The 23,725-nt window shown below is 42.9% G+C and overlaps 2 protein-coding genes across 2 annotated transcripts; both read right to left on the reverse strand.

Annotated features, from left to right (window-relative positions):
* Positions 1-7,494: 7,494 nt before the first annotated feature.
* On the reverse strand, positions 7,495-10,562 carry LOC114441676 (LIM domain transcription factor LMO4.1). Its single transcript, XM_028414708.1, has 5 exons — positions 10,188-10,562; positions 9,395-9,629; positions 9,198-9,294; positions 8,803-8,961; positions 7,495-8,682 (listed from the first exon to the last, which is right to left on the reverse strand). Exons 2-5 carry the CDS (start codon positions 9,607-9,609, stop codon positions 8,674-8,676), a joined length of 480 nt encoding a protein of 159 aa, XP_028270509.1. The 5' UTR covers positions 9,610-9,629; positions 10,188-10,562; the 3' UTR covers positions 7,495-8,673.
* Positions 10,563-14,350: 3,788 nt separating this feature from the next.
* Positions 14,351-18,662, reverse strand: ccn1l2 (cellular communication network factor 1, like 2). Its single transcript, XM_028414707.1, has 5 exons — positions 17,300-18,662; positions 16,979-17,192; positions 15,689-16,045; positions 15,401-15,603; positions 14,351-15,317 (listed from the first exon to the last, which is right to left on the reverse strand). Exons 1-5 carry the CDS (start codon positions 17,366-17,368, stop codon positions 15,021-15,023), a joined length of 1,140 nt encoding a protein of 379 aa, XP_028270508.1. The 5' UTR covers positions 17,369-18,662; the 3' UTR covers positions 14,351-15,020.
* Between the last annotated feature and the right edge of the window lie 5,063 nt (positions 18,663-23,725).

A 23,725-nucleotide genomic window follows, 5' to 3' on the forward strand; every position in this document is an offset into this window, starting at 1 on the left:
ACCCTTTCTCAGTGAAACAGCTCCACACACCTCTCACCCTGCTCTGCAATGATATCTCTGTCTGAAATGCCAAACCTCAAGCACACACACACAAAACACACACTGACATTTCAGTGGCCCTCCTTCTGATCAGAATACCTCTGTGCCTGCACTTGGCTCCACAGAATGACACACCAGAGTGATTGTAGGCGGAGAGTTAAGTCTGGATCAAAAGAATGGAGTTCCACTCATGTACCAAATTATTATGGTATACATGATATTTGTTTTATAATGGGAAAAATGCCTGTGAACCAGTGGCTTGTGTCAGTGTTTGTAATATAGTTGTGCAAAGTGTGAGTGACAGGTGGGTAGGTCTCATATAATGAGCTCCTCCCCATCCACCCTCGGCTTGGCTGGTGCTCGCCTTCTTTAGTAGGAGTCTGATGGATTCAGGTGATGTCTGGATCTTCTGAACCCTATGAGAGGTTCCTCCATCTTTATATGCAGACATATTGGAACATCCTGGCTTTCCATGTCATGTTGATATAACACATCTTGTAGCCAAATCTTCAACTGTGCAATTCGCTAATGTTTCCTGCTGCTCCACACTGTCCACTGATTCTTCTCATCACGCCTCTATTTCCAGCCCACACACTATCACACTGATCTGTTATATAATGAAACACATTTCTAAATGTGAATTACCGCTTGACGATCATAAAAAAAAACAGTGAGTGTCAGCTTACTAACTGGTCCCCAGGTGATGACATGGTGTTGAATTATGAAATTCAGTGTGAACCTGCAAGCTGCTGAGGTGGCGCCTTCGCTCACGTGCTCAGAATTGATGGCCCGATATCAAAATGATTATGTAAACATAACAAGGTGAGACACACTCTGCTAAACATGCCATTATGTTTTCCATCCACTGTGTGTGTGCAGCATATTTTACCGTATTGGTCTGAAAAATAATAGATTCTTGTGTTGATTTTACTCCTGACTGCATTTTGTTGATGTTTAAGCCAGCTTTACCCAGGGTGTGTTCACGTCCCCATGCTGAGTTTAAACCCAATGTGGCAGTGCAAGCCCCACCTGCTTCTCCAGTTCAGAGGCCTCAATTAAGGAACAAGGCTGGGTGTTGTGAGTTAACTTTAATGGGCGATAAGGGGATAGCGGCTTTAAAGCTAGGCCCTCTGGTAGAAAGCAGTCGTCAGGGTTGAAAAACTCACGTGGCTGGGAACTCTAGACAAAACAACACACTAGTTTAGGAAACAGATGTATGTCTCTTGCTGCTTTTGTAACATTGGATTGGAAATAATGAATTGAAGTATAAATCCTGTCAATGAATGTGTGATAGGAACCAGTCCACCCCTTAGCAGAAATGTTTTCACATTTTAAGAAATCCTTTTATTAATGTGGCAAAACAAACTCCTGAATCCTGATATTTCCTTTGATATATTAAATAATTTATCCAGTATCACATACCTGCGAAACTCCTAGATACTTGCTTCCTTCCCTGTCATCATATGGAGTTTGAAATAGGGTTATATAAATATAGAGTGTTTCAGTACTTCCTTTTCTCTTGCCCAAAGTTAATGATTTTTGGTTAAATACACACAAAGCATACTAAAAAATACTGCAACGAATATATGTTTTATGTAAATATGACAGTTACACTGACATTTGCCCTGCAGGTAGGAACATGGTGACCAGAGCCTCTACCTTTATTGTGAAGGATGAGAATTTTCTCACACCAGCACAGCATTTTTCTGGCTCCTGCACTGACTTCCTTCAGGATAAAAATAGTCTGACATATGGGGAATGATATATGATCTCAGTCATTCATCTAAATTGGACAAATGAGGCCCACAGGTCTGAGCTGTGAAAGGGCCCCCCTTCACAATGACAGGACTGAATGGGCTAATGTGTGTGTGTCAATGGGGTGGAGGGGTATTTTCATTTGATCTATTTATTTTAATGTGTGAAAAGTCTCCTCAGAGAATGTGTGTGTGTGTGTGTGTGTGTGTGCGCATGAATATAAATACACGTTAACATTGCCTCCATGACCTTCCATATTAGAGTTATCTGTGTTTCCAGAATGTGAGTGCATGTCTGTCTTTATGCAGAGCTCTTTATGTGTGAGAGCCATAGAGTGAGCGGTGGCATTGTTGCATCTGCTCCTCATTAAAGGGCGCTAATGAATGCACGTGTGTTCCACCTGGTTTGGTGGAGTGGGGTGGAGTGGGGGGGCGCTTGATGAGGGCCTGGCCTTTCCCAGCTCTCCAATCGTAAAAAAACTGTTTTAAGGCAAACAGGAGAGCTTGATCCCCAGACGCTCATCTGACAACAGTTTGGCGGTTCCTCCTATAATGATGAGGGTGATACTCAACGGCCATGCTGGGCAAGAGCGTGACCTGGAGAAAAAAATACGTTTCCCACAGTAATGTGTAGGACCATTGAGGGCCATGTTTGAATCTGGTATAAAATGCACCAATTGTTTTGTGATGTCAGATTTTGTTGTTTATTCTGCTATTGATTTAAATACAGTCACCGAGATGGATCTAAAACAACCATTATGTTGACTTATGTGTGGGGCATCAATCATCAATCAATTAGTTTTAGCTTGATTAAAACAATGTTTTGGTTTGATTCCAAATATCTACGTGGCTGGGTTACCACTGGCAGACACTGATTGTTGGCTGTCAGACTTGGAGGAATGTGTGTGGGCTGATCCTTTTAGAGGGGCCGGACATCCCTGTGACCTGACTGGGCAGAACAGGAAGACAGCGTACACGTTGTTTTTTTCGTCAGTAGCATGGTGAACAGTAATTCTGATTATCCTAATTTACATCTTTTAAAGGCCCCTTACATCCCACTTTTTGCCAAAGTTTGACACCCAAATCTGCCCTTTTTACTGATCTGCCCTTCTGACAAAATATGGCGACAAAGCAAACCTACTTTAATCATGCTTTGCGATCTAAATATCAAGCTGATGTTGTCTTTTTTTTCTATCAGCCAAACACTTAAGGGAAAAGTGAACTGGTGCTTCAATCACTTTCCAAACAGCCTTCTGCTGCTGCCCTGCAGCTGTCGGTGAGTCTCGGCGGTGAGAAGCCCTCCCTCGGGTTCCTCCCACCGCCTGCTAAGGTTGGTATTGATACAAAACCCCTGTGTGCTCACCTTGCTCACGCACTGCTGGGAACGTCATCATCACAATCACATGGAGCGGAGGTGCAACCTTTTTAATGGGCTGGGAGGAGCGATTTACACACTTTGTGAAGACAGATGCACTAAATATATATATATATATATTAAAATTGCTATTAATAGATTCTTGTGACTGCTGCTGTACGGTCAGTGCTGTCACAACCAGGACCTAAACAATAACATGGAGGTTCTCGAAGGTATTCAGTACATGAAAAACAGGTGTTGTGAGGTCTCATTTATTGTTTATGAATAAAATGAACTTAATTGATCTCTCACAGACCCTCAAAATATGCTGTTCTATTCTTCATTGGTCAAAATGTTTGTCGAAGAGCCGTTCACTGTTTGCAGCCCCTTATGACATCACGACGGGCTAAGCACCGCCTCCTGGCTGGAGGCTGAAAGGTAAAATAGATCAGAGAAACAATTTGCTGTCAGTTATATATCAAAAGTGAAAGTGCAAGAGCATTTTGTACCAACTGACTGTTTATTAAAAACGTTAAATCCTTATTGCTCCTGTCTTCCTGCCTTTTAAACAGGGCATGTTGTTGGGAGAACAGAGGTGGAAAAGGGAGTTACATTTGTAGACTCTGTCACATTTATCTGTCTTTGTGTGTCTCTATCTCCGAACACACCATTCCTCAACCGTGTCCAATGGTGACAGCCGTGGGTAATGACAGTCGAACGCTCTCTCGCTCCTCATTTACTCAGAGCTGGCAGTGTAACAGTTCGCTCAGAACTCTTAAGTGCTTGTTAATTTAATATGCAAATAAGTCTCTTGTCAATCTGAATGCATTTTAATAGAAAAGCTCCTTCTTCGTCTGCTGCAGGTTGACTGTGTGCAGGGTGCTGAAATGAAAAAAAAGGCCTGAACAGAAAGTGCAGGAGAGTGAGTGGCTAAAGTATGTGTAACACTGAAGGTACAATAATGTATTAGCAACAGAGAATGGAAGCCCAGATGGCACATCTTGAACAAGCATGGCGGGCGGATGCAGCCTGGACATGTGTGGCACATGAGGGTGATGCCGCCGTCACCTCTGCTTTGGCCCCCCGTGAGCTGTGTCAGCCGGTGCTCCCAGTGGATAGAGCTTCAAAACAGAGTGTGGGGTTATGAAAGGGAGCAAACACAAGCATCAGCCTGCACAAACATGATAGGGTGAAGAACACACACACACACACACACACACACTCCTCTACCCACATCCCTCTGTTAATGACAGACCTTAGCTCAACCTTTGCCTACATATGGGTGGTGCAGTGTGCTGAAAGTAAGGTGAATGTGTTATTGGGAAGGTGGGGAGGGAGGGTGGATTGCAGGCGGTGTTAAGTCAAGCAGGAACCCTCAATGTTGCTAATTTATTTACAGATTTAATTAGATGGATAGAGCCCTCACAGACATAAGAAAGAGAGGAGAGATGTTGCCAGCGTTACAGCACTTTAATTATGGTAGCAGGCTCCTGATCCCTGCGCTCCGCTGTCTGGGGAGCCAGTTAATTAAAATCCTCATTATTTTACTTTTAATTAGTTCCCCCCTCTTTTGTTTCCTTTCACCATATGGCCGTGTTCCGTGGTCAAATTAACGTAATTGAGCTAATTAAGCCGATCACTTTAATTATTCAAAGCGTTCCGATTGGCCAGGAGAACTTTTCTCCCTCTCCCCTCCCTGACATTCCTGAATGAGGCTCAGAGTTGTAAAGTCGCTCTCTTTGTCATTATGCTCTTCTACTCCCCTGCTGAAGGCATTGAGTTATGGCTGCAACATGCCTCACTTCCTACATGTTCCAGTACTGTCTCATGTTTCATTCCCATACAATGCAGAGTATGCAGCGCAGCACCAGAGCCCTCAGTGACTTCAAAGGGCTTTTTAGAAATCATCGGAACATTTAACGCACTATGATTAAGACAAATTAGAAGTTGCTGTAGCTGCTTCTAAACAGTCATCTGGTGCACGGGGATGGGAATCTACCAGAAATCATTTTGGCAGGGGAGGGGGGGCTAAATACTGTAGACACCATTCAGAACACTACCAGTGAATTTACATGCTTGGATTTTGAAAATGGTGACAACCAGATGGCGGTTTTACAGCAAGAATAGTCCTACTTATGTTGAGCTAAGCGCCTGAGGGTAGACAAGACCCGTCTATCAGCATTCATCCAGAGATAGTAAAAAAAAGTGAGAGAATGAGAAAGGAGTGTTCTTCATATGTTGTTTGTTTACATTTGGTATATAGAGTATGAGTACTGATAGGCATCAGACAGAAAGTCAAACTTCATCGTGAAGGAAAACGTCTGCAAATATAATTGCCGCCAATTTCTACACAGAGACTGCAGTTTAGCCTCATTCTATCACTGCATACTGCACTACTAACATACAAGAATATGTAATGATTATTGGCCAATATCAGCCGATCACAGATATATCAATACTGGTATACCGTACATAGGTTTTAATACAGAATATGTAGTGTGGTATAGTTTGTGTGGCAGATATCACTATCACAAGTGTGTTTTGTATTTCATGTTTTACTTTGAAAGTCTGGTCTTTTTGTATTCCCTTGTGTTCTACTTCCCCCTGTTTCCCGCCTTGTGTGATTGCCTGCCCCGCCCTGATTGTCTTCACCTGTGTCTTGTGATCTGTGTCTATTTAAGTCCTGTGCTCCCCTATGTTCTTGTTAGGTCGTCTTGTCTGTAACCTTGTTTGCTACCTCGCCTGTTACCTTTCTGAGTTTGTTCTACTAGTTTTTTGTGCTTTCTGTCTTTTGGATTTTGCCCTTAGCCCTTTGCCCTTTTGTTCTTTGCTTATACTCTGTGCACCTCTAAAATATATTGTTTTTGAACATAGAACTGTTGCCTGCCTTTGCACTTGTGTCCGCATCCTCAAAACCCTGCCACAAATAGATATGTTTAACAACAACATCAATATATCAGCTTTTATTGATATATATCTCAATTACTTGGGGTATTGATATTTATGGATATATATCGATATTTATCGATATCTGGAATTTTTTTTACTACAAAAAACATCAATATAATAGGATGTAATTACCATATCCTTTCTTGCTTTTCATTTTGTTCAAAAAATTTTTAGCTTTCAACTCTACAAATTGTAAACTGCTGCCACAAACTGAGAGGGCGTCACATACTTATTGCCACTTAGCCTCATCAAAGTAATTATTCTGTGAGAAATCTTGCTGCTTCCAGTCCTCCAAAATACTTCCTTATGTGCTCTAATTTATTCATCATGCACCACCGGAACATGACAGAAAAAAATGTAACGGAGGATTTTAAGGAAAAAACCAATATGGTCTATGGACGCATTGTGTATAAATGACCAGATGATCTATTGAGTAGTTTCCTGACCGATGGTTAACCAAATGAGCCTCCATGTTTTCTCACTGTTCACACTTCCGTCCACATCTTGTGACGGAAAGGAAACTGGACTGTCACCAAGCTGTGCCAGCACATTGAGCCTGGCCTCTCCACACACAGCATCAAGGAAGGCAGCCATCTTGGATCTATATCACTGGGCAAGAAGGAGGTTTTGCCAGTCCCTTTTCCTCTTCATCATGAGCATGTAAAAATATCCTGGCATCTTCTTGTGTCTTCACACAGTGTGAGGTTGAGGAGCTCAGGCAATTACACTCATCTGCATGTGTTAATATGATTAATTAGCAGGAATAAACACTTTCCTATGACACAGGCTACATGGTGAGCCACACACCTGCAGAAGCTCTGATAAAAGACAACGCCTCATGGCAAAGAGCCTTTTCATGAGACCTGCTAATTGGCATCTGAAAACGTTCCGGCTAATTAGGAAAAGGCAGATGAGGCTTGATTAGTTTGAATGCAAAGTGTAACTTGTGGTGCGGTGGGACTCGGGAATGTGCCAAGGTTTTATTTCTTCACCGTCACGATACAAAGATAATTGTAATTGTGATCATTTGCATACGCTAATGAATTTGCGTGACGCTTCTTGATCAGACGTGGAATAAATAATTGATGCAGTATCAGCACCTACCATGACAAGTGGGACGTTTTGAAAATAGCTAAGCGCATTAAGGTGCAAGTTTGATGGCTGCCATGCTCCCAGGCAAGGTGTGAAAGTAGAGCAGATGCTATCTTCTGCTTCTTGCACGCTGCGTACTCCACCGCTGCTATCACAGTAAGATTAACTCTGATGGTATGCTGAGACTGGAAAGTTTTTTTACATAGCATTAAAAAGGCACACCAAGTTGATGCAGCTCAGGAAAATAAAGTTTCAGAAGCCATGCAGAGAGTGGCGGAGAACAAAGGGCTGTGATGGGAAACAAACCAGGCTGTGTGGGAACTTTAATTGGAACATGGTAAACAGTAAATACATCAGATTGTTTCAAATGCCCTGGATGTAGAGGGGGCCACTCCCCTTTAATTAGCCTGCTTTCAGATTAGGCTTTATTAGAGGCAGCAGGCAGCCACTGAGCCAGTCAGCCACGGGATATGCCCCAAGTTCAGCCTCCCAGGAGCTCCAGCAGCACAGATACAGGGCTCATGTTTAATTGCTTCTGTAAATGGTCAGAGCTCAAGCCCCCTAATTCCATTCCTTAGGGTAATCAGGCATGTTTTCACCATACAGGGCTAAAGCGAGTGAGAGAGCCAGTAACATCCACCATGCTAGGTACCATGCAATACAATGCCACTCTAATGCCACTGAGTGAATGACCTCAGCTCGCTTTGAGACAGGAAAACCGTTTTAATAGGACGTTTTTTTCTTCCCCCCCCCCCCCCCCCCCCCCCCCTCAAAACACACACAGAACAAGCATGTGATAAAGAAATAAAACTCCACAGAAGAGTCACAACAAAACCTTCACTGGATCATCTCACTTCTTTGTGCAGGGCATGTGAAAAATCAGTAATTAATAGCGACAGGTCTCTCTTTTCCTTGAGTGCTTCATTATGATTGAGCAGATACTCCACATTTTTGCCCGACACCCATCAATTTCATCTCCAATGCTCAGTGTGTTAGATCTCAAGATTAACATATACAAGAGAGAGAGATCAAGAGTTCATTAAAACACTGACACTCAGGGGAAATGTTGCCACATGATGTAAGCAAAGCTCCGACAGTCATTTTACAGCAGTCCATCAAAAGTTCATTCAAGCATCTTTTGTTCCCTCTTGGTGCTGGGTTTTTTTTTATCCTCCCAACTGTCTCTTTGTCTTGAAGGAGCCTCTTCCCAGTGCAGTCCACATGCACTCCTGAGTCTTTGCATGAGGCATGGACCACTTTTTTTTTGACATTACACACAACATAAACAAGACTTTGTATAGAGTCTCTGATATGGCGAGGAAGAAAATCTGGAGTGGGAAACTGTTTCCAGTGAAAGAGAAGTGGGTGGGTGGGCAGGTGGGGTTGGTGATGAGAATCCACAACAACAACGGTAATAGGAAAAGAGTGGGTGCGCTGAGTAGAAGTGAAGCTGGGGATGGGAAGGCGAGGGTGAGTCGCAGCCCCTCAGCATACCTGCAGACAAGAGAGAGGGAGAGGTGACGAATTTTATTATTATGCGCCTTACAGCATGGTGATATTCACATAATATTCACTGCTGTTTTGTGGTGTCATGTCAGCAGCATCTTTATTCACCTTCTGGTCTGTCAGCACAGAGCTGCTCTGAAGTGGAGGCAGGTGGCTGCTGAGCAAGGCAGCGCCGGGTCTGTCGTGCTCACAGAAGATCGTACCGTTGATGTAATGGAAGCGATCGCCGGGCATTAGTCTGTTTCTACAGGTGGCACAGCTGAAACACTGCAGAGGAGTAGAACACCAGCTTAAATACACATTTGATCAACAAAGACAAAAAAAAAGATGCAGACATTTTTATTAAACTATAAAATAATATAATCAGGAATCAGGAGGAAAGACAAAGGGGTGCAATGCTTTCTCCCCTGACACATCCTCCTGCCTCTTCACCAAATCCCAGATGTTTCTGTCAAAGAAGCAGCAGGAGACAAAGCACAATGATGTAGGAACAGGGGATTTACCTTGAGGTGGTAAACATTTCCCTGCGCCCTCATCACCATTTCGTTGGCTGGGATCGACTGGCCGCAGGCGCTGCATGCCCCGCTGTGCCCAAACAGTCTGCAAACACACACCCAAAAAAAACACAGATTGCTCAGTCTAAGAAATCTTTCCTGTGCTTCTTCCACTCCTATTTCTCCATCCTGCTCCTTCCTCTTACCTGATGTAGTCGCTCCGACACAGAATCATGCCCCCTTTGCTGTAGCAGGTGGTGCCAATGTCTCCCAGCTGGGCTTGGCAGCAAGAGCACTTGAGGCAGCGCGTGTGCCAGTACCGCTCCATGGAGAAGAGCAGGAAGCGGTCTGCGATCTTTCCCCCACAACCTGCACAGGACCTGGGGGCCGACGGTACGCCTGAGGCTTGGCTGTTCACCATCCTGGGCCCTCAGAGACTCCCTGGACACACAGTGTAGCATAGTGAGGTTTAACAACTGAGGAATTCATTTAGTAAGAACGCAAAAATATGACACAATAATCCAATAATACGCCTAGAATAAGAACATACAAAGCATGAGTTAGATGTAATTACACATAAGCTTTTAGCAAACACACACAAATACACACCACATAACAAGCCTACACACAGCTAATGGTGACACACATAGAAAATACAAGTTCAGACATCTTCTCTGGTCAAATTAAAGTCAAACACAAGTTAATTCTAGCGTAGCTATATATATGTATATACAGGTATGCTGTGTGTGTGTGTGTGGTTCCATTACCAACTGGACTTTTGGAAACGTGCCAGTAATAACGCGTTATAAAAGTCAACTGCTCCTCTGCATACTTCTGGACTGTATTCTGTTACTGTGTATAAATGATGTAACGCAGCTAGCACGCTGTTTACAAGCCAGAGCTGCTCGCTTAAAAAGAAAGTGCAGTGATACAAAATGCGCGGGCAGAGGGGAAAGCAGGAAACACACACACACATACACACATATGGAGATATGTTACCTTTCTGAGACAAAAGCTTTTCCTCCCGCTGTCTCAACTTTGGAAAAATATTCACAGGCACACTTCAGAGTTGTAAAACCGCACTTAGACGTGACATGTTCTGCTCTCCATAGCTGTCCGGAAAATAAAAGCAACACAACATGAAGCCCCGGGACGGACGGACGGGCGGCACGGGGACGGTGACGGTAGTAGTTCAGCAAACTCTCCCCCGATATCCAGCTCCGCCGATGAATAAACTAGATGTAGCCGTGAGGAGGAGACATGACGCAGCTCGGCTCCTCCGCTCTCTGTCACACCTGTCTGTCCGTCAACACGCCGTCCTCCTCGTCTTTTTAACGCTTTTGACAGCGACTCTATTCATCAAATTGCGCAAGGGGCTATTTAAATTACCGAGAGGGGACGCAGCCGTCAGGGAGGCGCAGCAGCCAATAGGAGAGCAGGGGGCGTGTCCTCAGTCAAAATGATTTATGAGTTTATAGTGGCTCATTAATATGCACACTCACATTCCTGAAGCCTCCCCACAGGATCACACTGACACAGAAGCAGCTATGATACTTTTTTAAAATAACATTAAATATGTAATGTTGAATGTATGTTTTCATACGTGATTTAAAACTTTAAAACAATGCGTGTAATTATTTAGATACAAAATATAATTTATATAATTCATCCTTTAAATTTATATATGTGTATATATATTATTATATACATATATATACATATATGGCCAAGTCAATGTTCTGACTAAAATGTTGTCAAACAGCACTGTATTTGGTCAATTTTTGACACTACTGATTATAATATAAGTATTTTTTGTGTTACCTCATTTTAATGTTCCTGTTTGTATACACATCGGTTATTTAAACTAGAGCACTGTTCAACATTTCACAAAGGTGCCATTCCATAGTGCAGTGTAAAAAAAGTATAGTTCTTAATTAACACATATTTTAGTAACACTACAGCTGAAAGTTCAAAGTCAGTCTTGATGTAAAAACAAAGTCTCTCATTGTTTTTTCCTCTCATTGCCACTTTAATTTATTTGTTTTTATTTTTAAACAATAACACCCAAATTTCCCTGAAGGACCTTCCCAAAGGGATTATTATTCTATTCTATTCTATTCTATTCTATTCTATTCTATTCTATTCCATAGTTTGAGTCCAGTGATGACACAGTTAATCATATTTACATACACTGATTGAAAGTTGCGATGAATAGACGATGCTAAGGACAATACATGAGCCTTCCGTGGGGCAGAACATGTCTCAGTAGGTCACAGGAGGTCACTGCTGCACTTCCCGCAGACCTCCAGTAGAGGACAGCATCCTATAATGTTGCAAGGAGCAGAAGTCTGTACAATATTACACCAGTGTGCCTGGTGATACAGTGTGAATGAATGACACTGGGTTTCATCTGTATGTATTTAAGCTTTAACATTCAAGTTCCACTTATTATGAGCCAGATATGTTTTGTATTATCTTGTTCCCTGAAACATTAACTGATACATGTCTTATTGCTGTGACGCGGGTATAATTATAACCAGATCACATACCTGTACTGTAGCATACTATAGTGCTATGAGGGTTGTCAGTATCTGCAGAAAAAGTAGGCAGTTGTAATAGCAGTTTTATTTATGGTGTTCCTTTGAGTTAGGGTTAACGTCACTGTCTCTCTCAGTCTAAACAGAACCTTTGTTAAGTGTTGACTTTGGTTCTATAAACAGGGTTGTTGCCACACTCTGAAAAGAGGATGAGTCATGTTCCACACATTCATTCACAACAGAACAAGCTGATAAGAACTCAAACACAGACATGTGTTATTATACCTCATTGTGTAGCAAATAGACCACTTCCACACATCCTTTTTCAGAGTGGCAGACTGGGCCGACTTCCAGCACGCTCTGAGGCCCCCGTTTATTTCCGACATTATTCCTGTTCCTCTGTCAAGGCCGTGCTGAAAGTCGCAGGTCTCTGTAAGGCTGGGCAACACCTGTACCGTCCGGTCTGTGTTCCCAGCCAATACAAACCACCATGGGGCTTCACAGTCACATTCAGAGGTACTGTGATGTGGAAAGAACCTTCCATTTAAGGCTTTCTGTTCTCTCTATTGAGGGTAAGCACCTCAGTGTCAGCTGAGTTCTGTGGTATTAGAAATTTTCTAGAAGACGTTTCGCTGCTCATCCAAGCAGCTTCATCAGTTCTAACTGCTTGGATGAGCAGCGAAACGTCTTCTAGAAAACTCTACAAGTCCAGACCTTGCTTCAATCTTCTCTACGTATGATGACCTGGATGACTGAGAATCTTCATCAACAGGTATTAGAAATGAGTCATTGCAAATAAATAACTTTTATGGATATTATAAAACATAAGTATCTGCAGAGATAAAATAAAACAATTACATATACATGAGATAATAAAATGGAGACATCAACAGATGAAACTCACTGTGTTTCCAGAGTCAGAGATCATTACATCAATGAGGATAAAAGAGGGTTATCCAACCTGAATGTGTGGGATTATGTTTCCTAAAGTGAATTCTAAAGGGCATAAGAATGGATCAAACTTGAACTTCCTTTAGAGGTTGCATGTGGCATTAGAATATTTACCCGACTGCTTGGATTTCACTCAAATGCCAGCACAGCTCTTAAACAAATGAGCAGTCATCCCATGTTGTCATGGGACACCAGTTTTTGTGTACAATAACCCAATTGGAGGGATCACTTCCCCGAATTTACACTAAACAAACAGCTCAGGCAGACAAACATCGTCATCAAAGGTCTGTGTCCAATGAGGACAAGTGGCACCGTCATTGATGGCTGCAGATGCTAAGGAAGTCTCCATGGTGAGAGGGTATGCCATGTGTGCTTTCTGGGCTCTGTTTGTGTCAGTCGAACTCATTACTCAACCCCCTGTGGTTCTTCTCAGATAAACATTGAGCTTATACATTTATATCACTGTATTTCTTCATTTCGCATCTGTCAAGTGTGATTATTCTACTATCTCTTTAATAGTGTTTAAACATCTACTTAAGTAATACTAAAATATAAACTTGCATGAAGTTCACACAACAATCTTTAAAATAACTGAAATAGATGTAAAACTAGGGGAAAATCATCAGATGTTCACCAACATATCACCAAATGCTGTGGAAAAAACCTTCAGCTGCTGCAAACACACCTTGTGAAGTGTAAAACAACAACAATGACCTCAATGAGGCTTCAGAACTGCTACATTTTAATTAGCACTTATATAGAAACTGGATACTGGATGCAAAGATGGCGCCCACTGTCATGTGCAAACACTTTTCTGAGCTCTGTGAACATTAAAAAAAGCATAATACCTAAAATAAGGCAGAAGGCTAAAAAAAGCATCCTTGTTTGTAGTTGGAGGTAGTTTTTTGAGGCCTCTTTGGGACGTCAACAGAGAAAAACGCACATAGTATTGTTTTTGATAAAGTACTATAAGTGGTTAAAAAATGAAGAGTAAATGAGGCATATAGGCCTAACCTCGCACACTTCAGGAACGCTTTCTTTAGCACAACCTACCGGCCAGTAATATGAAGCAGTTAAATGCTGTAAGTATGGACTGGTCAAGATGAAGCCCCGGGGCAGTGAGGAAGTCACAGTGTTCCTCCACTCAGAAGGAGGCCTGGGTGAGGAATTTAGTAAGCCACCGTAATATTTGTGCTCCAGAGCCAGTCTTAAGCATTGAGGCAACTGCAGAGCCCAACCGGAAGATGTGCACTGAGCTCCACTATGGGTGAACAGGTTGATGGTACAGAAAATGCTGCTGCTTTACTGTTGTGACAGCTGCTAGCAGGTTACATGCTATGGCACTCCCAGAGGAAAATGTCAATATTTATTTCAGCACCTCTGAAAAGAAACCACCCTACATTTCATGCAGATGATCATGGTCCCCAGAAGATGAACCCTACTAGCTTTGACGATCCCCTGACATAACCTCTAATGCCCCACAGGGTTTACCTTAAGTTGGCACAGATGTTTATGGTGCCCAGAGGAAGAGTGAAAACTCTAGTGGACATTACCTGGAAAGGTCAGCAGACCGACAAGAGGATGAACCCTACTGACTTTGATAGTACTTAGACCATCCCTTTAAATGTCATGGGTTTGAGTTGTTTCAGTAACCTAAAGCTAAAGAACACATCACAGGTTACATACATTTTTATTTGATGTACAGGCATATACAGTCAAAAACATCCAAGAAAACATGTCTTAAATATCATTTCGTCACTAAGATTCACCTCTGTATGTACACCATGAAAGACAATAAAATCACACCCCGAAAAATGAGGTGATCCTACAATATATCACTCCACAACAAAGAGTGAAGTCTATACATGTATACTGTAATAAGATATGTTCTTCAAAAACAGGCAAATATACCTTCATCTGCACACACACACACACACACACACTCACACAGCATCAGAAATGACAGACATTAATGAATACATCATCATTTAAAAAGATGCATGTCCGTAATTATTTCCATCACTTCTTATAAATGTTCCCTGTTACAGGCCTCTTTCTGTTTGACACACCGTCACATCACCCTCTGAGGAGAGGACTCAAATAAATAAAAGACTTTTAGTTGAAGCTCTCTGACACACTAGATGCACTGCAGTGTGTCCTCAGTAATGCCCAGGTGCTACAAAGGAAACACACCTCCAGTGTGGACGAACTGACATCATCATGGCAGTAAGCTTAAAGTGCAAGCGAGCGTATTGCTTTCCCACCCAGCTGACAGACAGTGGGTTTAGGGAGGAGGGGGACAGTCTCTGCCCAGAGTGGAAAGCCAGGGTAAGATGAGTCAGCCTCAGTTTCTGAAGGTGTGGATGTCATTGTAGAGGCTGATCATAGGGTTGGAGGGCCGGCGCTCTGAGCGACAGTGTGTGGTGCAGCTGCAGCGCTGGATCCACATGACATTGTAGAAGGTGTCTCCATCAGGGCAGTGGAAGCGGAGACGTATGGTACGGGAAAGTGCAGGGGTGCAGCAGCGGCCGTCTGTGCAGGCTCCACAAGTGCGAGGGCGGTACCGCTGTGCTGTGGAGCATCCTCCGAAGGTGATGCTGACCGCTTCCTGTGGGCGGATGGTTCGTTGGCACTTCTTTCCCTTTTAGATGACGTAAGAGACATGTTAAAATGAAGCATGATCATGAAGACTTGTATATATGTTACATTTTGTAGTGTTTGTACCTTGTTAGTCACAGGAAGCTGCAGCTCACAGTGGCGGATCTGGCATAGTCTGGTTTCTCGGACCAGCTGGCAGTCTGGGTTGTTATTGGTCACCCGACTTGAAATGCCCATACCACATGTAGCAGAGCACTGGGTCCACTCAGTGGTTTGTGGGAAACAGTGGGGCTCCAGTGCCACCTCTGACACAGGGAAGGACACCATCTCTATAAGAGGGACGAGAAGCGGTACGTTCACACCATGAATCCCGGGGAACAGGGATTTTTGTCAAATTTCTGTGTGTGATGTTACCTCTGAATGTGGAACTTCCTGTGGCAGCCGGGTGCCGAGGCTGGACTTGCAGCAGGGTGTTGATGTGGTTGGGATGGGGCTGACCCTTTGGCAGAGAGTTGTACGTCAGCTCATCCAGCTCCTCACTGATGCGGTTGTCATCATCGCACACCCATTCCTCACAGCAGCGGCCCTGTAACCGGGCCAGCCGGGGTCGTGAACAGCGCCACTGGGGCAGAGGGACCTGGTGAGGACAGAGGGGCATGCAGCCCACCACGCCATTCATGCAGGTGCACTGGTGCTGGCAGACGGGCTGGAAGTCCTCACCGTGCTGGTACACCTGCCCGTTGAAAGTGCAGGGCAAACCATGGGCCTCAGCTGTCAACACAAAGCAGGAAGCAGAGCTGTGAGCAGAGACCTCTGAACTTCATGGAAAATGAAACAACTGCAGTTTTAAAAATACATACTTCTGTCCCAGTGATTGATTTAAACAATGGCACATTTGTCCATCAGTAACAGAACTAATGTTCCACAAACACCTGCCATATTCCAGACACCAGCTTATATTATTTATATTTATTTATGTGACATGGATGACATGAGCCACAGAACATATACATTTACAGATGTAGTATTGCAATGAGTACACTCATCAAAGAATAAATATTGTTCATATTTCTAGGAGTATATGATAACTTTAAATTGCTGTAAAGGGCCAGTAGAATTTCAGTACTTTAATGGTGCTGTCAGTAAATCCTGATAAATCTACAGCATATAATTTACAGTGCAACGTACTCATTGCTCTGTTCCTGTATTTGCTCATCTAGTCTTCTAGTTATTTCTAGTAATTTTTTATATTGTTGCACATTTTTGTTACATATATATAGTTTTATATATTGTACATTTTAATGTACAGCAACTTCTCTTATGTTTGTATTTACTATGTTCAGGTTTACCAGCAAAATGCTGTATTTTCAGTTTCTTTGCTGCATTTTAGAACGATGACGGTTAACTGAATATAAATACACAGTCTATTACTGTATTCTGGTATATTTTTAACAAGATATACACATTATGACAACTACTATTTACTGTGTAAATAGTAGTGTGTGTGTATATATATATATATATGTGTGTGTGTGTGTCTAAATACACACTAAAAAGCTATGAGAAGGTAACACAGTGCGTCCCCTCAAATATCTGGTGCACATTGAGTTGAGAACTCTGAGTTGATTGAGATCTGTGTTTTCACTGCTGTAAATCTTTTTTACATTTTTTCCATGTTTTTTGTTGATGTTTGTTCTCCCTTACCTCGACACAGCCCTCTCTCAGGATGTCCTCCTGCCCCTAGATGGCAGCTCAGCCCCTTGATGTGATCGCAGGGTTCAGTTGCGCTGCAGTCCTCATTGAACTGCCGAGCGCAAACTTTACAGCAGCCGCAGTGGTCGGTCACCCAGCTGACGCCTGGCAGGCAGAGCGGCTGCGAGGGGGAGCAGGAGCACTCAGCCGGGCACTCGCTCTCTGCCTGAGGACGAGCAGGGTCAAAGGTCAGGTCAACTCCTTCAAAGACTAAACTATATGATATTTTATAGACATAAATGCAGATTCTAAAAGACAGTTAAAGCAACTCACCATCACTCCAGCACTGCCCAGTACAAACAGGGTGGAGAGGATCTGCTGCAAATGCACAGGGCTAAACATCCTGGTTGCAGCAAAAACTGAAAACTGATAGAAACCTTCTCAAAGAAGCAAAGAAGAGTAAAAGTAAAAATTAATTCAGGTCTGAACCTCCAAAGGGAGACAAGTCTTGTTCCAGGACAAAAACGTATCCACAGTTCAGAGTCAGAGTGAGTCAGTGTTGGCTCCTGTTTGCTCTCCTACAGTGTCTTGGTGTGAGCATAGCTCAGCTCTACCTCATAGAGAGGTTTCCCTGTGCACTTATAGACACACAAGCTCCCGCCCCTGCTGTGACATCAGCGACTCTCAAGGCAGCTGGAGAGTGTCCAGAGGGGGCAGAAGGCGGCAGGTTTGATGGTGTGACTGTCATGTGTGATTGAGGGAGCAGTGAGACGTCATTGGTAGCTAAAGCCTGATTAAACACTAAGTACTTTTCAGGAGTTTTAGCATCTCATACTTGACACACAGCTGCAAAAAAAGGAAAGAAAACAATACAGGTGTAATGGAAAACCTGAGACGGGGAATCCCGCTTCATTATGGCCGAGGCTTCAGCAATGACAGTGGTGATGTTGGAGAAAATCCCTGCAAACGTCTCTCCTCTCCGCTGCAGTGTGTCGCAGGACATCCTGTGTTCCCTCCGTCTCTTTCCTAATGGGCAGCATTCCAGGAAACACAGGCCTGTCCTCAGGTTCCCATGATTGGTAGGAAAAACTCTGCATGCTCATTGTCATCCCAGGGGCATGTAAAAAGTGTTTTGTTGGAGAGCAGGAAAGTGCTCGCATTAAGTGTTGGCTCGCACTGTCATGGAACATGGGAAACATCATTTGGCACATTTGATAAGGCTGCAGAAGGTCTCCCCATGCTCTTTAAAAACACTTATTGGGGTTGTGGGTACAAATAAAAATTAAAAATTAAAATTAAAAATAATAACTGTAAAATTGATTTTTACAGGAAATCTGATGGGAACGGACTCAATTTCAAATGCTGACATCAGTCAAACAACAACTATGCTATACAAAACTATGCTGATTTAAAGTATTAGCATGTAATTATCTGTTTACAAATGGAAACATGCAGATAGCTCCATTATTTCTCAGTCTGAGAGAGAAACACCAGCACCTATTTGTACCACTAAACACATCAGAGATGTGAGCGGTTTTAAACTTGTATTTGTAGGTGGTGCATTTTTAGTTTTGTGGACTTAAGTAAAGAATTTAATGCCCTTCTGTTTTCTGAGGCCTTTCCACACTTCCTGGCATTAAAGAAGTCACCTTCAAATATAATTCAAAGATGAAATATGTCTAACCTCAGCCTGCCCACAGCTCAAATCAAACAAACCTCATCAAAACAGAGCATGTTGCTCAGAGCAAACCCTGTTGAAAGTTTGGTTTAACTACACACACCTCTCTTCCTCAGAGCAGGTGTCGCAGCGGTAAACTGAAGCAGCCATGTTAAACAGAGGGTACAACATCAAACCACACACTGACTTACGCAAGCAGCCACCTAGACACCCTGTAAAACCACTGGTACGCTGGGGTGAGATGGGGGATGAGGAGTGAGAGCACCTTGGTGGGCAGCAGTCTGGATTCTTGGGATTCCTGGCCCACAAAGGCAGGATGTGTGCACTGGCCATGCTGCATCGGACACTGATGGAGGAGTGAGTGTGTGAAGGGGGGGGGGTTAAGATGGACGGGTTGCCAGTTTGGCAGCCTTCGGCCTGGCCATGTGCCAACCATTGTTTGTCAGCCAGGCAAACATTTCCAAAACACATGGAGGTCAGGAGTCGTCAGCGATTCATCACACTGCTGTTTGTTTTCCCAGCTCGATCAGTGACACCATATCAAGGCATTTTTCTTTCACACTTAACACTTTGCGTTTTTAAAGTGCAAAGATATCTAATGTCTGGAGTTTTTGTCATCCAGCTGTCATTTTCTTACCCGACCAAGATGAAACTGTTTCAGTGTGGGGCTTCCTTGAAATGTGGAAATCATGAGACCTAAGGTGACACAACAAGTGCGTGTGTGTGTGTGTGTGTGTGCGTGCAGATCTCAACCTAAGTCGTCACACTGCATCCACGGGGTTCCATCTTTGTTGCATTCCTCATACTAGTGTCCTTAAAAAGCTGCAGGTAAACTGCAGTCATCACTCATCCCACTGTTACTCTGAACAGGCTCCATTTTCTCCTCCGCGCACTCACACTTTACTTTAATGTACACACTCATCCTGAGCAGACAGAGCTGATCACCAGCTGAGTATTAGATTTCGTAGACGAGTGTGAGCACATCACGAGCTGTGATGCATCTGGATGCCCATGACTGGCAGCAGGCATTTGCACATCAGCTCTGCCCACAGATGCCAGACTAAACACAGGCCTTTATTTCTGCACAGTTTAACAACTTAGGCTTTCCACCTTGAATAAACTGTAAGCTTATAGACTGCTGCTGATTTGTTGAGTCTTGTTGATTGGATGCCTCCAATCAGCAACTCATTTTGTGCCAGCCGTGTGCAGTAATTGCTGTTTACATCACCTTTTCTAGTGAGTTTTGATTGCCGGTGGCGTAGATCACCTCCATTCCATCACACTTTGTATGAAGTCATGAAATATTATCAAGATAACAGTAAAAGTAAAATAGAACTGTCCGAAAAAAATTACCAATCAAGATGAGGTGGTTTCACAAAGATTTTAAAATGGTCTTATGAATAAGAGGTAATAAACCAGTGGGCTAGTTGTGCATGTGGTGTGTGCAGGTGTGGCTGTCTTGCAGCCGCATTTATAAGAGAGTCATGGTTTGAGGTGGCAGCTGCCCAAGAAGCGGGGCAGAGGGAAGCTGTGGCCTGCACATTCCTCCTCAGCATCTAATAGGAGTGATGACAGCAAGGAGCACACAGCAGCAATAACTGACCACAGCACTAGCAATACTAGCAATAACCTGCCCATTGTGTGTCTGGCAGGAACAGGTGTGCTGCAGGTACTGCAGACACACACCCCCTCCACACAGAGGCAAAGGTATGCAACATGTGGATTTAATCAGTGACTTCTACCCGAGCTTCTAGCTGAGCTGCTCCTCTGTGTCTCTAGCAAAAATCATGTCAATAACAGAATCAAATAATGTAAGACGTTTCAAACATGGTAGCAGCAATCCCACAGAAATGGAGGGAGTGCGTTAAATCAAAGACAGTTTGAGGCGCTCAGAGACAATATTCAGCTGAAAACTGAGGTAGACAACTTTCAAAAAATAATCAGAACTGTACTTTGATGGTACCCTGAAATACTGTGTCATATTTTACTTACACTGTATAAGGTTATATCAAATTCTTTGGCATTCCATGGTGTTAATCATAATCAAGTTAAAAGGTATAAAACTAGGAGTAAAGGCAACCAAAGGACAAAAAGTCATTAATAAGGAGCTACAAACTGCTGTGGCTACACCAGTGATTCACAGTGGATGCACCATGTCTTTAATGTTTTGGAGAAATGGTGCAGTAGCAGTTCTTTCTAGTTCTTTCACATGTTGTAATGTAGCCTTGTTCTAAAACTGTTAAATGTCTATACTCCAAAATGACAAAACATAAACTAATTGTAGATATTTTGTTAAATACATTAAAAAGAAGTTAAGGTAAGATCTGAGATCAAAGCTGAATGGTTCTATTCATCATTACAGGTCCCTTCTAGTTAGACTTCAGCACATCATCACCAGGAAATCACCCTCAACATCATGTGGTCCTGTTGGAAGGTGAACTTTTGACCCTACATGTCCCTACTGTTGAAATCTATCCCACAGCATCATACCACCACTTCCATGCTTCACTGTTGGGTACTAAGCAAGTTTTCTCCAGAACTGAGGACAAACAGTTCACTTTTGGGTCTGTAGCCCTGAACATGTGTAGACATCACCGGTCAGGTTTTCACATTTCATCCTCTTAGTTCCCTGTAGCTTTAGGTCCATGCATCGTCCAGAGTTTGGAAGTTTGTGTGGATATTTATAGGCAGCAGAGGCCTAAATAAAAAGGGTAGAAATGGCAAAGTAGAGCGCCGAGCTAGAAGATATATGTTTGCAGCACAGTACAATTGGAGAAAGTGCAGAATTTAGAAGCCAGAGCCGCCTTTCCCTGCAGAGAATCTGAGGTTACCTGAACTGCACACTGCATATTTAGTACACTAGAATAAACAAACTGGCATTTCAAAGGGACTTTAGTGTGGGAGCTGGCGGTGTAGCCAACTGACAGAGAGTGTCCTGTTAGCGGGCAGGGGAGAGGTGGCACCACCGAACAGCGCTGCCTGTGATTCAGAGGGGAAAATGTTATCGCAGTAAAGCCGTAAACAGAAAACGTTCCAGGGCTCCCCTACGGGAACTGGGACACTAACACATAACGCTCACTGTGCCTGAGGCTGCTAAAAAAAAAAATAAGATACAGTAAATGGAAATGAAGTGATCGAGAAATGACAGCACAGAAGGTATTGTGCGTCTGTCAGACAAACAGGCCTGGCTACGCTCAACCTTAGCTCAGAAAGGAGTCTGTTTCCTCTGGCAAGCAGGCGAGATCATTTGTTTGCTCAGCAGCTCGCAGCATGCACTAATACCCAATGACAAATATTCACTGTTATTTGGTGTCTAAAATTAGGGTGTTTGCGCCGATATTCAACTGGACTGAGGTCATTTATTCAAAGAGCTCTTTGAAACCTCTTCAAGGTTTGGGTGTGAAAATTCTGGACCAACCTGGACAGACAACAAGCTTTAAAGTTGCTTTTTGAAATCTGGACTTGTGCAGGTCCAAAATACCACATTTAACGTCCAGTCATGTTCCTCAGGAAACACTTCTAAAGAGAGAGAGACACAGCTGTTTTTAGTCAAGTAAGATTGCTTTTAAGTCAGCCTCTCCTCTTTTTACATCAAAATCACAACAGTGTTGATAGACTGGTATAAAATGGGTTTTGGTCTTGGTAATTTTCCCATTTATGACAACTGCACAGTGAATTTATATATGATTCACTTGTTTTTAGTAAGTATGTGATTGCTTTAAATGGCAGGTTTGGTGTTTACAGCTGTGCTCAGGTGTGCAATATTTTAGAAATAACATATGACACTTTTAAATCAGATTACAAATCAGATTACAGATTTAAGATGACAAAATTCTGGTAATTTTTTTAAATGTCACAAAATTTTAAACTTGCCCGTTTTGGTTGACTTCAATAGTAAATGTCATAATCTGCTGTTCACTCGGTTTTCAATATGTCTGTATGTTTCCTGGTTCACTTTGCCCTGATTTGATTATTTCCTGTTTCATATTTTAAAGCCTCGGTGTATTCCTGTGTGTTTTACCTCCTCTTGTTTTCCCCCTTTGTGATTACCTGCCTGTCCTGATTGTGTTCACCTGTGCCTCGTTGCCTTTGTGTATTTAAGTGTTGTGCTCCCCTTCATCTTCTTTAGCTGTCTGTTCTGCTAGCTGTGTATCTTCCATTGTGTTTCCCCCCATGTTTTGATGACTCCTGTGTGTTTCTCTTCCCTGATCTCTTTGTGAATACCTCTGCCTTGGTTTGGTTAGTCTCTGTTGTTCAAGTGGACTGTTATTGTCACTCCTTGTATGTTTTGTGTGGGTTTTTAACAGCTTACTTTTTGTTGAACACTTGCCTTTTTGTGTCTGGACTCAACCTGACAGTAAACGTACATTAACAGCATATTTTCCCCAGTTAAAGTTTGTAGCTGACTGACATACCTCTACTCACTTCTCAGTCAAACCAGTTGAGGCAGATGCTGCATGACCTCAGTCTGATTGTGAGGGTTATTGTTTTTTATTGACAGGGACAGGAGTTAAAAAACTCACTCAGTCTAAACCAACTCAACATATATTGTTTATTCTCCAGACCTCATGTATAATATTTGTGTTCTAAAAGCTTGTTTCCTCCACTGTGGTCCAGTTCCTTATAACACTAACTCTACAGCAACACCTACTGCACAACAGAAGTAAAGCCGGCCCTGTTATATAACAACTCAAGGCCCTCACTGATGTTGCCGAGTTTCCAGATAGATTGAATTGCGTTTGTTTACAGTCTCCTCTTTGCTGTGTTCTGTCTGCTGGCGGTACGTTCTGCCCCTCCCACCCTCACCACACAGGACAAAGTAGTTTTAAGAAAACGTATGGTTGGATTGATTGGCTGATAAATCTCCAGAAATTGCACAAAGTCGACCTCTAGGTGACAGAAAATGTGTCATGGTGGACTCTGGAACTGCTGCTTAAACTATAAACTGTGCCTTCATCACCTTCATCACAAATCGGTGTGTGTTTTTTTTTCCATTTCATGTATGTAGATTTTTTTCAAGTACAAAAAATTGAGTCCAAAATGCTTTGACTCTCAGGCTTTTTTTTGTCAAATCTGCCCAA

This window comes from Parambassis ranga, chromosome 9 (assembly GCF_900634625.1).
Source record: "Parambassis ranga chromosome 9, fParRan2.1, whole genome shotgun sequence".
Taxonomy (NCBI): Eukaryota; Metazoa; Chordata; class Actinopteri; family Ambassidae; genus Parambassis; species Parambassis ranga.